The sequence below is a fragment of the Parasteatoda tepidariorum genome, chromosome 6 (assembly GCF_043381705.1).
Source record: "Parasteatoda tepidariorum isolate YZ-2023 chromosome 6, CAS_Ptep_4.0, whole genome shotgun sequence".
NCBI classification, from domain to species: Eukaryota; Metazoa; Arthropoda; class Arachnida; order Araneae; family Theridiidae; genus Parasteatoda; species Parasteatoda tepidariorum.
The window spans coordinates 34,981,145-34,996,501 of record NC_092209.1 but is presented as its reverse complement, the minus strand read 5'-3'; the positions used below and the strand labels follow the sequence as shown (position 1 = coordinate 34,996,501).

Genomic DNA, 15,357 nt, shown 5'->3' with positions numbered 1-15,357 from the left:
ATTGGGCAGCAGGATAGTTATTTACGCATCTGAGATATTATATGAAATGATATTATGTATTGGAATTACTATAAAAGCAACAAATAAACCACCGACTTTTCACTTGTTCATTAACATTATCTCTCTCGACTCTTCATTCTTATAAGTTACACTCACTTTTTCGAGCAGAACCCATTGTAAAGTTGTTTTTTTTAAAAGATTTAAAAAAATTATTTTATTATCTCTGTTTAATCTCTGGCTGACTTATGAAGTGATGGTTCTAGTTCTTCAAAAGTCGTCTGCGCATTTGTCTGCTATGAGATCATTCTCATAAGGAACCGATACAGTTTAAAACGAAGCCTGTAAACGTTTAAGGAACTTAATTCTTTCTTCCTAAACTAAACAATATAATTTTCAGACAGTCGTAACACTTTCTTTTAGAGTAAATTGGCGATAAAACTGAAATAAAATGCCGTTTGTTTCGGTTTATGTATTTCGAAACCGAAACTAAGTCCATATCTCAACAAATTAATAAAAGGAATTTCTGAGTAGATATTTCTAAAAAGATACTATGCCGTATATCTAAAATAATATTGCGCTTTTTAATTAACATTCTACAGCGTATTTAGATTAAAATAACACTATTTTAAAATAATATCCGAAAGAGATAAATTCTTTACCAGAAGGTGGCAGCTCTCCGAATATAAACAAGCTGTTAATTCTTTCAAACGCACTCCCTTCAGTTTTCGACTCAGTAAAGTATTCCGGCTGAGAAATGCGGGATCGTGGGATTTTGTAGTGAATAACTCCAGTATTATTAATGGAGTTAAATAACAGTAGAACTCTCTTCGCTATTTGGATTTCATACTTATATACCTGGACTGGTGCTGTGCTTTCTCACAAAACGTGATGAGCCTAACCATAACATTCTAGCCAAAGGATAGGCTTTTTAAATTGTACTTTTACGATTGTGTTTATATAGAACTAAGCCTATCCACACACAAAATGGCGGACTTAGAGGCAGTATTAGCAGATGTGAGCTATCTTATGGCTATGGAAAAAAGTAAATCTACTCCAGCAGCCAGAGCCAGCAAGAAAATAATATTGCCTGATCCGAGGTATGTGTTAAAACGATTTGTCGTACGGTTAGTCTCTTTAACGTGACGTCAATCAACCATAGCACACGTTTTTTCTCAATCCGGCGCGATGTAAACAATATAAGTATTTAATAAACTGTTTACTAAATCTATAATAAACATTATTTATTATTATTATAACACGAAATGGGGTCAATAAGTGTTATGTCGAAGTTGAACATATGACCTCTCGTGCGTCTGGGGGGGAGGGGTGCTCTCACTTGCGCCACTAATCACCTTTATGTTTTTGACAAGTATTTTATTTGTTTTTTTTTAAATCAATGCAAGGAGTCATAATATTTTTGAAATTAACATAATTAAGATCATTTTATAAGATTTTGGAGTTAAAAATATTCAATGCTTAGATTTGTTTACATCATGCAATGGACACTGATTTCTAACACAGTTATTATCAAATAATCGGTAGTTATTGTCTATAAATTATTATGTTAATTTGTTAAAACAAAGTTTCAGGGATGTTATAGCATTGGAACTAATAATAGACGATCAATTCCAAAAAACAGTTTTTATCTTATTGTAAAGTAAACATCACCCTCACACCACTTAACCTGATATACTTCTGTCACATTTTAATCAGTGTTAAATATTGTGTGTGGTCAATTTCAAAGTGTTAAATACTGTGTGTAATAAAATTACATATTTTGAATACTAATAAATGGGGTGTAAAAGTAATTAAATTTGTTTACATCTTTAAATTGTATTGACATGATAAAGTGCATGAACTTAATATAATTTTTTTGCTGTTTTTAAATAAAATAAAAAATTGAGTAATTTAAAATTAATTCAGGTCTATAGTTCAAAAGACATGGTATGGTTACTATAGATATTTAGATAGACTTCATAATTATTTATTTTTTTGTATGCGTCAGAAAGATTTATAGTTTTTTTTAAACATATACGAATTCTTTCATAGATTAATAAAATTAATTTGCATTTTCTCAGCAAATGTTTTGTTACTAAATTGAATGCTTTTTCTAGTAGAGTTTAATTTCTTTCATGAAAATGCTAAAAATAAATTTTACTAGTATCATAAATGATTAAGTGTGTTATTTTAAATTTTTTTTTGGTTTTGTAATGCTATAAATATTAAGAAATATTAGTGATTAAGAGTATTAAAAAATAGAACCCTTCTTTCTAAAATTTGAAACTCTCAATTAAGGTGAGAGAATTGAATTTCTTTATTTTTCTTAGAACCTTAGAAAAACATTCTTTTCACTACTTATTCCAGCTGTATAATTTTATTTTTACTTTTGAGTTAAAATTTTAACTATTTTTTTTATTAAATACTGAACATTTTGTTCATTAAATTAGTATTACTTTTAGAATACATAATTTTTTTTTTTTACAATAGTATTTTTGCAGTGTAAATAGTATTTTTACAAGGATACCAATGTAACTGCACAAATTAATTTGTGCAAAATTAAGGTTTCAAATTAAAAAAGGATAAATATTAGATAAGCAACAAGATATATAGAATATTAAAAAAAACATTTTGATAAAAATGTTTCAGTATTTTGTTGATCTTTTACACCTTGTATATATAAATATATATATTTTTTATGTTTTTTTTGTTGAATTAAGTATGAAAATTTATAGAGTTAGTCTGTAATAATAAGTTTCATTAAATGAAGGCTTGCATTCACATAGGACTATTCATTTGGTTTCATTAATAATATGCAATTGAATAAAGACTAGGTGTGCAAAAAGTTTGAAGTTCTTCAATTAATGAATGTTAACATTTAGTTGAATTAGTTTTAGTTTAGTAATGAATTTAGTTTAGTAATGAATGTTAACATTAATAAATGAATGTTTACATTCACATAGGACCATTTATTTGGTTTCATTAATATGCAATCGAATAAAGACTAGGCATGCAAAAATTGTGAGGTTTTTCAAATTATTATATTTGCTTTAATTATTGGGCTTCTTTTCCCAAGATAATGTTATTTTTGAGAAATTAGTCTCACTGTATCATAAATCATATGTTTTAAAATTAATTTTGAAAAAGTAGGTAAATTAATTGTGTATTGATTTCCCATCTATTGAATGGAGGTATATTACGTTCAATAAATACTTTGAAGTATTATTTTAACTTACTGAATAAGAGTTAATTTACCAATATCATTATTGTGTTTTAAATTCACAAATATTATGCTTCAATTATCAATGTGTATTGACCTGATATACGGCTAAATTTTCACCATATATCTGATGGTTCTCTCAAATTGACATCTGATGCATCAATAATTATTTACAAATATACTTTCTTATTTAAGACAAATTAAGTGTTTTGGTATGTTGGAAAACAATCAATAAAAATTAAAAGCAAAAGAAATCTTTCAAAACTAAATAAATTTTATTTTGATATTATGCTAGTTCATGCTAAATAGCAAAAATTCAGGAGATGTTTCTGTATCCTGATCTGTTGCTCCAAGGGCAAAAGGAATTTTGAACTTGCAAAGTTTTAAAATAAAGCATGTAGACTTTTGACCTGGGGTGGGTATGAGTTATGTATTATAATCTCCAAGTTGTTTCCCTTCTGTGATGTTCTTTTTAGTTTCTCCTAGGCCGCTGCCCGGAAGTTGCCATGACTCGGCAATTATTCTGCCACAGATAACAAAACAGAAATCGTCTTAAAAATTTTGTACAACAAATCCAAATTGTTACGGTATAATTCTAACAAGCAAGGGAGTTTAGTGCTACTCTCCACTATTGATAGGGATTACAAATTTGTTTGAATGCGAATTTCCGCTGATTGTTTTTATTTTCAACACTGTGGTCGGTGCAAGTCGGATACGCATTCCGCACCCAGCTTGCTCCGACCACAGTTCCTGACCTAAAATATCCTCAGTGGTTAACGGATCATGGGTTAGAGTCCCCTTGCTGTCAGGCTAACCGTGGGAGGTTTTCGTGGTTTTCCTCTCCATGTAACACAAATGCGGGTTAGTTCCATCGAAAAGTCCTCCACTTAGGCCAATTTTCCCCAATGCCTGATCTAGGAGTTCCCTTGTCTTCTGGATTGGGTTCAAAATTACAAGGCTACGGAGTTGAACATGAGTAGTCGTAAACCCATAAAAATTGGGTCGGCTATTCAAACACGGGTATAAAATAAAACTAAATGCTGCGATTTGCACTAAAGGAACAAAACCTTTAGTTAGCTTTTCCTTAACTATAAAATGTACGAAAATGAAAGGGTGATGTAAGTTATTGCACTTGGCAATGAAAGATGAAAATTTTTTTTGTTAAAAAACATTTTGAAATTCTGGAAAATGAATTTATTGGTCCACAACATGGAGCACATTAGCGCATTAGCCCATATAACAAGAAAATGTTCATAAACAATGTTTATGAACATTTTGAAGACAAATACTATTATCCAATACAGTAATTGCATTTTATTCTTTAGTATTTAATAGAAAAAATTCATTTTCAAAGATTAAAAATTTATAAAATACATGTGTTATTAAATGTTAAAAAAAATTATAATTATTTACTGAATTTTATTAATAAAATTTTTTTAGTGCATGTATTAATTGATTTTGCATAATAAAACATGACATAATTGTTTAAAATACATTAAAGCAAGCTAAAGTAAGGAAAAGTTGTACTAAGCAATAATTGTGCAATGCGAAGTCAGATACTTCCTGAATGGATTTCTTAAAAAATAAGAATTTTATTTTCCTGCATTTCTATTCATCTACATTTGTTGTACCTAAAAAATATTTTTATAACTATTGTACACAAATTGAATTCACAATAAGACATTGTAAAACATACAGACACAATCTTTCAATTATATGTCTATAAAAATGTTGCTCTTAGTCATAATTCATTAGAAAGAATGAAAAATGTTTTGAAATTTTTTTTCCTTAAATTTATATGCACTGCAAAGTTGTTACTTTTTATGAGTGTAGTTACAAATTATTCTGTTAGAAGTATTTAAAAAAAAAAAAAAAAAACANAAAAAAAAAAAAAAAAAAAAAAAAAAAAAAAAAAAAAAAAAACAGAACTAAATTCTAAAGTTTGTTCCTGTTTAACTAAAGGTAAAAAACATTATTTCTGAAAATTTTTATTTAATGTGAATAAAACTAGTTTAGTCTAATTTTTGTGAATAAAATTAATAAAATGCATAAACAAGATAAATTCAAAGTATTAAAAGTAATTTTTATCAAATATTTATTAGATTTTAATTGTCTTAGTCTTCATTTCATTATTGTGTAACTAAAATTTTCTTTAAAAAAAAACTTTTCTACTTCTAAAAAATTATAAGTTTAAATAATTATTAAAAGTATGTCTATACCTGTAAGAGAGGTTATTAACTGTGTAACTCTCAAATAACTAGAATTATACTTATAAGAAAGTTTTTCTGAATTACTTTGAAGATCCAACTTATCCCGGTTTTTAGTGGACCAATGTACCTCATATTCTTGATTTCACAAAAGATCTCAATTACTTCTCTCATTATCAATAAACTTCAGCTGGGTATAATCATTAAATTACAAATTAATCTTTTAAATTGTTGCATTTTGTTGCTCTATTTTCAGAGATATGAATTTTAGAAAGTAAAGTGATAGAGTTCAAAAAATTACTTTGCAGTGCTAAAATACAACTTGCTGTAAAAATGGTACACTTTAATTGTACCTTGGGGTTCTTTAATAGGATTTGTAGTACCAGTGGTGCAACATGTTAAATGGAAAAAATCAAACAAAAATATTTTTAAACTAATCAAGCATGTTCTTAGCAGAGAATAGAGATGAGCCTGGGCTCACTTTTGGAAATCTGAGGAAGTACGCCCAAGCCCGAGATATATGTCGAATAATTTCTTCTGTCCTTAGTATGAGGATAACTAACGTTAAAAAATATTCTTGTTTTTGAAAGTTAAAATAATGAAGCCTTTTCAAAAAGTATTAAAGAAAACAGACATTTTATTTTCAGTTGAGTTCTTATTATATATTATAATGATATGAAGTTTAAATAATATTTATTTATTTAAAAAATTTTTTTTCTTTTAAATGTGACTCCAATAAGACTTTTTAAAGAATGGCTTAGCAGGTTTTAAATTATTGCTATTATATTCTGCAATTAAGAACTGTTATATGGTTTCAACCATTTCTGCCATTTTACATACATAGAGTCGGGTGGTATTAAAAAAAAAATCTTTTTTCTCCTTTTAAATTGAGATTAATTTGTTTTTATATTTTTAGAGACATTTACTGGTATTGCAGCTATCATTTTTATTTCAATGGTTCATTTAAAATCGTTTCCCATTTCCTTCCTTCATACAACATTTTACTGAAATGAATCATTTTGAAAATGACCTGCTTTTTAGGTTTGAACTGGCTGATTCATGGAAGGAAGTTATTGTATCTCTAAAACATTGAGAGTAATTACTTTAGCAACACACGGGAAAATTAAAAACTTATATTGAAACTTACAAACAGTTATTTACTTTGTGTGTTATAAAATTGCTTTTTTCCCTTATTATTCCATAGAAGCCTACAATTTAAGTTATATGGCCATGGTTACTCTAACTGGTGAAAAAGTCGGAAATACATAATTATAAAAAATTACAGAATTCAACTGCATCTCTGAGACAGGGGACAATATAAGCTGCAATCACGTCCTGTCCACAACATGCAGAATTTATCCCGAATTTATCTTCAATTAAAGTTATCACTCATCACTTCAATTATCACTGAAAATCCTCAGCGGCCATGTCGTATGATTATGCGGCATGTAAAAGATCCCTGGAGTGCCTTATTGACTCTTGGCATTTTCGGCAAAATTAAATTCCTAGTGTACTTTAGCATATAAATAGAGTCTCGGTGCTGCCATCTAGTGTGGCAGAAACTAGACGTCCAAAATAACATGGCCAACGGTATCTCACTCATTGTGGTGGTCCTGAAAGAGTGGATACCACTTCTGGAGTACGCACTAGGTCTGCTCATCGGGAAGACTGATTGTGCAGCTCATAGGAAATAAAAAGAAAGTTATCACCATTTTCCAAGTAGCTGGGCAACTCAAATTTTTACACCTCTTTGTCTGATGACAATACTAGGTTCATTTTTTCTGATTGCGATTTGTAGAGATCGTCATCGTCGCCAGAAGAATTTATCCTTATTTAAAATATTGACCACTCTCTCGAGCAGAATGCCCAAATTTTATAAGTGAATCGTTGATTTGGAGGACAATACAAGTTTTAATTGGGTCCTGACCACAAGTAGAATTTATTATTTTATCGCCAAATTGACTTCATCGTTATTTGAAATTTTAACTATTTTTCAAACTGCTGGAAGATTCAAACTTCAAAGCACCTCTGTGTCTGATGACATCTTCATTTTCTGATCACTAAAAATACAATTTATTATGACGTTATCTCCTAAAGAATATATCCATGATAAAAATTTGCCCACTTTTTAACTAGCCTAAACTGCTCAAATTTTAACTGGGGCATTGGAGGTCAACTCAAGTTTATTCGCTTCTTGACAAATAAAAGCAAAAATCGTGCCTGTAGAGATATCTGTAGTCATAACTTATTTTATATTTAAATAACTCAACTAAGTTGAATTAATAATCTGAACCTCTATAATAACGACATTCACCGTTTTGTTTTAATTTTCAACTTGAAAATGTAATTTGTTATAATAGTGTCTTTAAAATTATTTTTGTCTGTTCCTTTGCTATTTATTTTCTTGGTGTACACAGTAAGAGTTAAAAATTTTTTTTATAAAAATTTGTTTTTATACATATACATGGTGCGTAGCATTTTTGAAAAGTGCTTAAAGGTGCTTTTTTTGATTTAAATTTTTTAAAAGCCCTTATAGGTGCTTTTTTAATTTGGGGTATTGTTAAAAGTGCTTAATTTTCTATCTTTTAAAAATAGATTGTTTCTTGTCGTGTCGATTGTCGTTCTGAATTACAAGAAATACACGATTTTCACAATTTTTCTCTGCAATATTTATCAGAAACTAGTTATTTTATCATGATTATGTAAAGTTTGAGAAAACGCTGATACTAAATTCATAAATTGAATTTTATTGATATTATGTTCATAAATTAAGAAATTTAAACAATAGAAAAATAATTTTAATTACTTTACAGATCCTAATTATGAAATTTTTTTTTTGGGGAAGTGCTTAAAAAGTACTTAAAAGGTGCTTATTTTTTGTTAAAAAATCTGACTACGCACCCTGATATATATTGTCGTAACATTATCTTAATATTTTAATATTATACATACAAATATATATTATCTACAACTATTATCTTAATATTTCTGTAATGCTAGGAAATTCCTATTGTCTGTGTTGTTGCACAGTAATCTATAGCGTCAAAGCATGCAATATTAAATTTTATTGCTCTTTTTTCTTTCTTTTCCTTTTAGCATCTGTGGAAGTAAAAACGGGGCACAATCTTTCCTTTTATGTGTTGTAAATTAGGGATTTTTTTATAGGGCATAAGGTGTTATGTTTTTTTACGAGGAAAAAAGTTGGTTCATAAATTTTAAAAATTTATATCAATGAGAAAAATAGTATCTCCTGTGTTGCTTTTTATTTTTATTTTATTTCAATCAGAAGAGAAAGTAATTTGAGGTTATTTCATGCTTTTCTGGAATTATCCTGACATTGACTTTTATTTCTCTAGTTTTTGAGGTGGGTATAAAAATAAGAAAAATAGGAAGTCAGTGTATAAAATTTTTAAGAGTTAGAAAGAAATACTACATGAATGTGATTGGAGAAATAAATAATAAAAGAATAAAAAAAAAAAACAATATATTGTAATATATGACGAGTCTTAGTAGGGTTATAATTCTTTTTAAAAAATCCTGAAGTTATTTTGATATAAAGTTATGTGATGAACCATAAATAATAATTAATAACCGTTATTACTTTTTTGACAATTTTGTTGAACCTCTTCTAATAGCAACTACGAGTTACGAGTTCTTTTAAACAGAGTCCAGAGCACAGAAATTAAAATCTCTGCTTCAAATTATTTTTTAATTAAATTTTTTTTCTTCTTCTCAGAATAAATTTGTATTTTATTGTATATTCTTTTGAGATCCAAGATTCCAAGCTGTAATTAATGACAAAAGAAATGCGATTTGTACTTGAAATTATGTAGCTTAGTAATAAAGGAACTTAGAAATGCGATAAAAAATTTCAATGAATTAAACTAAATTGATTTTTTTAGTTACGTTATTTTTCAATCATTGCTTAAAAAACAAAAAAGTTAAATTTTTAGCATATTTTTGCATATTGTTGGATAGTTTTATAGTGGTCATGAAATCTCTCCTTATGGTTATTTGAATCTAATTTCTTACCTATTTTATAATTTTTTATTGTAATTTAAAATTTAAACCAATGGAGTAAACCCAATTATATTATTACTAAGATAAATTGTTTTGTAAAAAGCATTAAAAAAAAATCATAAAATATTTTTTTAAGTGATTTCGTAGAATTTCATAGAATTCTTTAATTATTAAATACGATCATAGAATTCTTTATGATGTAAAAATATTGTATACCTTTCAAATTTTTTTCGACCATTATGAAATGAAATAATAAAAAAATAAATAAATATTTTCTAAAAGTTATATTTTGCATGGAATTGTCTTTGGGTATACAGATTTTATAATTGTATGCGAAATTTTTTAAATTCGCTTAAAAAGCCCTCGAGATACTGTAAATACGCCAAAAAGTAAAATTAATACTAAGGGGTTCAAACTTTGGACCTGTGATTTCGTATCTTAAAATATTGTTTGCACTAATTAATTAGCATATTTGATGTCACCCCTTCGAACCATTACGATTGAAACTTAAAACTTGCTTTATCATACTATTGCAGAGCAATATTTCACTGTGTATTGACGTAAGTTAGACGTCAAGTCCCCATCTAAGACCACAAGAATGGCATTTCATTTAACATTGTCATTATTTTCATGGTCTCCATTGTGTCAGGCGAAGATATTTTTCATTTCTTGTTGTACGGAATCCGTTCAAGAGGAGTGCGCATGCGTTGAAAGATTTTATTGGGGCTGTTTCATTTAATTTTGATTGGTTCACGAGTTGTGAAATAATTAATTTTGCTAAATAAGGAAATATTCCATTGTTACTAGTAATACAAAGTTTTCTTTCAAGTTTTATTTCAAGATGGAATGCGATGTTTGATTAAAAATATATAATAATTGCTCAATAAAGATTGTTGGTCAAACCCCCTTGAGTTTTGATCCAGTTCTCTAAAAATAAGCAATGAAAAGAGTGGTTTATACTTTAAGTAAAAAATTAATGTAAACAAAAGCTAAATATTATAAGGTGTCAAATTGCACCAACTTGTAAACCTAATTATGTTATTGTTAAATGTCATTTGGTATTTTTATATAGTTTTTGTCATTGTCCCAGGATTATTGGGAAAAATTTTATAGGGGGGTAGATGACATCACAAGCATTCAGATTTGCACTGCAACTCATGATCGGAAACGTATTCGTTCGTCGCTAGGTGTTGTTCACAAGATGGATTGGGTGTGACGGACCGGTACCCTGGCCACTACGCTCTCCTTATTTAAGTGGAATGGATTTTTATCTTTGGGGTTCACTGAAAAGTGCTGTGGTTTCCCGTGGTTTCCAAAATGGTTCTGGTTGCAAGAATAGTCTGTGCTGCTGTGGATGTCCAACAAAATCCAGGTGTATTTGAGCAAGCTTGTAAATTCAACACCTGGCAGTGTAACAGATGCGTCACTAGCAATTGTGGAAACTTTGAACATCTTTTGTGACATTTTCACATAATATCTGCCACAGCACAAGTAATATCTTTGACCCATAATAGAGGTCTGTTTAGAAAACGGACCCTTCACAAAATATCTTTTCATAAAAACGGACTCTTCACAAAATGGTTTTTCTTTTAATCGGATCCTTCACAAATTTGTTTATCTTCATTATTGTTTTGTTAATCGAATAAACCCTTCCCGGGGCAGAAAACAAGAAAGATGGATGTAAACGAATTAAGTTTTGTCTTCGTCAGACGATTCTTCCATTAGTCGTCCGAAATTAATATTCTGCGTTCAGCAGCATAGGCTAAATACCAAATATTTGTATGTTGCATCTCTTAATTTAGAAGCAGCAATTGCTGTTTATTTTTGAAAATTAAATTTTTTAAAATTATAATTTTACAATGCCGAGCATAATCTTGTATCTATTTACAATTTAAAAACTCATTGAAAAAGTTTTTTGCAATAACCGGACCCTATTTGCACAAATTCATAAAAGCGGACCCTGGTTGAAAGAATGTGAGTAATTTTTTCACAATTTCACGAAAACCGGATTTTTCACAAAATGTCTGGACCCTGCATACATATTTTAGATCTCAGTCTTGTGTCTCTTTGTTTCTTGTTCCTGTTGTACTACTTTCCCATGGCGACCATGCAATTCTGAATATTATGCTGTCCCCTACCTTCCCTTAATGTTTTCTCCAATAATACTGGGATATAAGAATATGTTTTAAAGAAGCGTTTAAATCTCCCGTGTTTTCCTATACATACTAAGTTAAAGACCTCAGTTAGTGACTTCATTAAGTCCAAACTATTAGTTGTTTATAAAAATGACTTCTTAATTCTAGATTTACCCGTTTCCCCCCCCCCCCTTATTTCCCTACAACCCTTTGTCTACCAATGTAATCAAACATTTCGAAGTTGGTAGAATTTTTTTTTCTTTTAAGCCAAGAAGATATTTCGTTTACTCATGTAAAGCGTAAAATTTATAAGTACCAAATAATTTATTATGATTCATCAAAATTCGTGTGATGATTTAAATGTTAAAATTTCTACAAGCCATCACTCATTACGGATTATTTTGAAAAGTCAACGAGTACTACGTAATATTTCAACCCGTATTACGATCGATATGAACGTCTGCAAAATTTAGCATGAGCTTTAAATTTTTAAAAAATTGAGCACTCGAGCTCTTTGTTATAAAGACTGGAAAATAAATTGCTGTTTCGGCTATCCAATATTAAGAGACAATATTTTGAGAGCTTTTTATTTTGTTGTCGATTGGTATTATCATGGCGATGGGGAGAGAGGAGGGGGCAAAAAAAATGTATTTATAAAGCAATTTTAGTGTTACGGGCAACTTGTCATCATAAATGATGGATAATATGTCAGCCCAGTTCCGATTTCATTTGCAGCGAAATAGTTTCGATTGTCTTAGTAAAATTGTTCGATCTCAGCAGTATTGCCAAAAAAGGATGGATGTCATTTTACGCATTCTTTTCTTTTGCTTTTTGACCCGTATTTATTTAAATCTTCGTAAAACATTTCCTTAATAAAATATATCAAGAAATCTCCAGAAGTTTTCTAATTTGGTATTGATGTTAAAATAATTTAGGACAATATATTTAAATGTTACTTAATGGTAGATGGTCCAAATTACGTTTGCAATTTTTTAGGTTTTTTTTTGTTTTGTTTTTGGTATGTTATACTCAATTTAATGTTGAGTTACAATATCGGTTTATCTTTAGTGGAAAGTAATGTATGCATATAGTACTGCTCTATATGATAATAATTAAGGCAATATTTTTTTTGAATTTATACAGGATTTATATCGTGGTTTCTCTTTCCAGAAGACCGTTGATCAGATAAGCCTAATGTTGGTATCGATTTTAAGTTGCCAACTGCAGCTATGGAAAGGCAAAAATGATAAGGGGGTCAAGACTCATCTCTTTGCCTCTCACCAGTCACAGTGCATATTATTCCAAAAACCTGGAGGACGATGCGGCCAACCAACGTGATGCCTGCCCATACCACCAAAATGTCACTGACATATATTCGACACATGTTCGATTTTTGTACATAGCAGGTCAGGAAGCGTGTTCCTGATTTATACCTTTATGTGGAAAGAACCAGGGAATTGTTACCTGCCCTGCTTTGTCTGAGAAATTGAGCATTATGCCAGTGGCAGTGCTGGTAGGTGTCATGGTGGATTGCCGCATACTCCTCCATGTTTTTGGAATATGCACTGTGACTGGTGAGAGGTACATGGATGTCTTGATACCCCTATTTTTGCTTTTGAAGGACAAGAATGGGTTATTTAAACAGCTTAGGTCCCGCAGTTTTTTCCAAGTCGTCTAAATATTGTCCTATTGTAAACATTTACGTGAATTTTTTTTCAACCACTAGTTTTACGTTTTTTTCCTCCAAAATGTGCTTAGTTTTGATGCAGCTTTTTTCCAGTCAACAGTGCGTGAATCAACAGATTGGACCTGGAATGGTATAACTACCATACCATTTCTCAATCTGTTGGGTTCACAAAAAATTGGTTTCGTTGTCGGCGATACAAGCGTATGGGAAGAAAAAAAAAACTTTTGAAAATTAAAAGCTCACCGATTTTCTGTATTTTGTTAGAACGAAACCAGGTCAAGGCGTCTGGTTCGTTAAATAGACATAAACCTACGTTTACATAGGGCTCACCTGGACGACGGTTTTCTGGAAAATTAAACAACGATGTGAAGCCCATATATTTGTAAAAGGGGGGATCTTACAACCCTTTTTTGTTTGTTTTGTTTATTTTGTGTTAATCGATTCTGTTACTACTGTATCATCCTCCTGATACGCGCGATCAGGCGTGTGTATTTTTAGTGGTGAAAAGTTGTATTAAAATCTGGGCAGTGTTCATGGAAAAAATCAACGAAATCTAAACATTCTCAATTATAAGGACTAAAATTACATTTTATAAGTTATGTATTTATTAACAATCTAGGTGTTGTTCCGTAGTAGTTTTTTTTTAAAAATGTTTTTCAATACTGGCTTTACATTTAAAATCTTTTTTACTTTTATTTATTGGCCTTCTTCATTATATCATATTTGAGCATAATTTTAAATTTATAACGATGCTCCTAAATTGCCGGCATCAACAATAACTTTCGAATTCTTTTTACTTAGATGAAACTAGTTTTTAAATGTTATCTCTGCAAATTGTTCTACAAATTTCGGACCCCTTTCATTTCTATGTCGTTTAAATTAATGTTAAGGAGACGTTTTAATGATGTCGAATTAATTAGCTAAAGTACCAACTTTATGGCGGACCGTTGAATTGTTTAGCTGTATTAGCGGTATTTTCAACTCTTTTCCATTAGCAGTTGCATACTTGGAGACAATAGTGTTTTTTTTTTTTACACTAGCGAATAATGAGTTTCGCAGAAGAAATATTTTGGAAAAATAAATAGACGAAAAACTTCGGCTTTTTCTCTTCACAATGATATGCGAATGTAGAAAACTCTCCTGTTTTTTGTTACTCTTATATTTTTAGGAAATACACTAAATTGAGAAAAATGTTTTTTTTTTTTTTTTTAATGCTGGTCTCTCTTAAACCTTATTCTAAAAGTGTTACATTTGGATTCATTAAAACATACAATATTTAGGTACCAATAAATATTTAATTACGTAATATATACCGATTGAATAAATATTATTTTCATTCCACGTGAGATTTTGTATCTACTTGACTATTAAAATTCTTTCTCGAATTCGACTCGATACGGTAATGCCACACAACTGCTAGGGGGGATCCTTTCTTGCCAAAATACACAATAAAATATTACCTAACTTGAGTTTTCCTTCTTTAAACAAGTTTATTTGAATTTAGTTAGAAAAATACATTGTTATTTTTAGTCTATTATACACCGAAGAGGCATAACATTATGACCACCCTCAAGGCCGGATTAACCATTAAGCACACTAAGCACGTGCTTAGGGCACCAGGGGATAGGGGGGCACCACAAAGATTGACTAAATGTTAGGAGTATATAATTAAATTTTTTTTTTGAAACATTACTTAAAAAATTTATTATTTTGAGTTTCCATTTTAAGAGTAGATAACAAGCTTTTCTAAGTACGAAATTTTACATAATAAAAGAAAAAAAAACAAAAGATGTTATGTATCAAAAATTTTTGGTCTTATAATTAAATTAGGTAGCGAATTTCTATGCGATAAAAGATCTATTTATTTATCCATTACAATGATTCTATAACATACTGCTACGATTCATGTTTACATAATATTTTTCGCAGTTGTAGCAAAGTTAATACTTCGTCAATTTGATTTTTTTATGTAAAAAAAGATTTTTTTACAACATTTTGATGCAATGATTTGATGATGCAAAATATGTGATTTTTGATGTGAAAAAAAAACTGTATTATGCATGTTTGCAGTTTTTGTGCATGTTTTTGTTT

The 15,357-nt window shown here is 29.5% G+C and overlaps 1 protein-coding gene across 1 annotated transcript in view; it reads left to right on the top strand.

The window, feature by feature from the left end:
• Positions 1–687: 687 nt before the first annotated feature.
• Positions 688–15,357, top strand: part of LOC107446386 (G protein-coupled receptor kinase 1) — a 136,099-nt gene continuing 121,429 nt past the window's right edge. Inside the window, exon 1 of the mRNA XM_016061016.3 lies at positions 688–1,097. Coding sequence (XP_015916502.1) covers positions 985–1,097 — 113 coding nt within the window. The 5' untranslated portion in view covers positions 688–984. The remainder of the gene's footprint in view (positions 1,098–15,357) is intronic.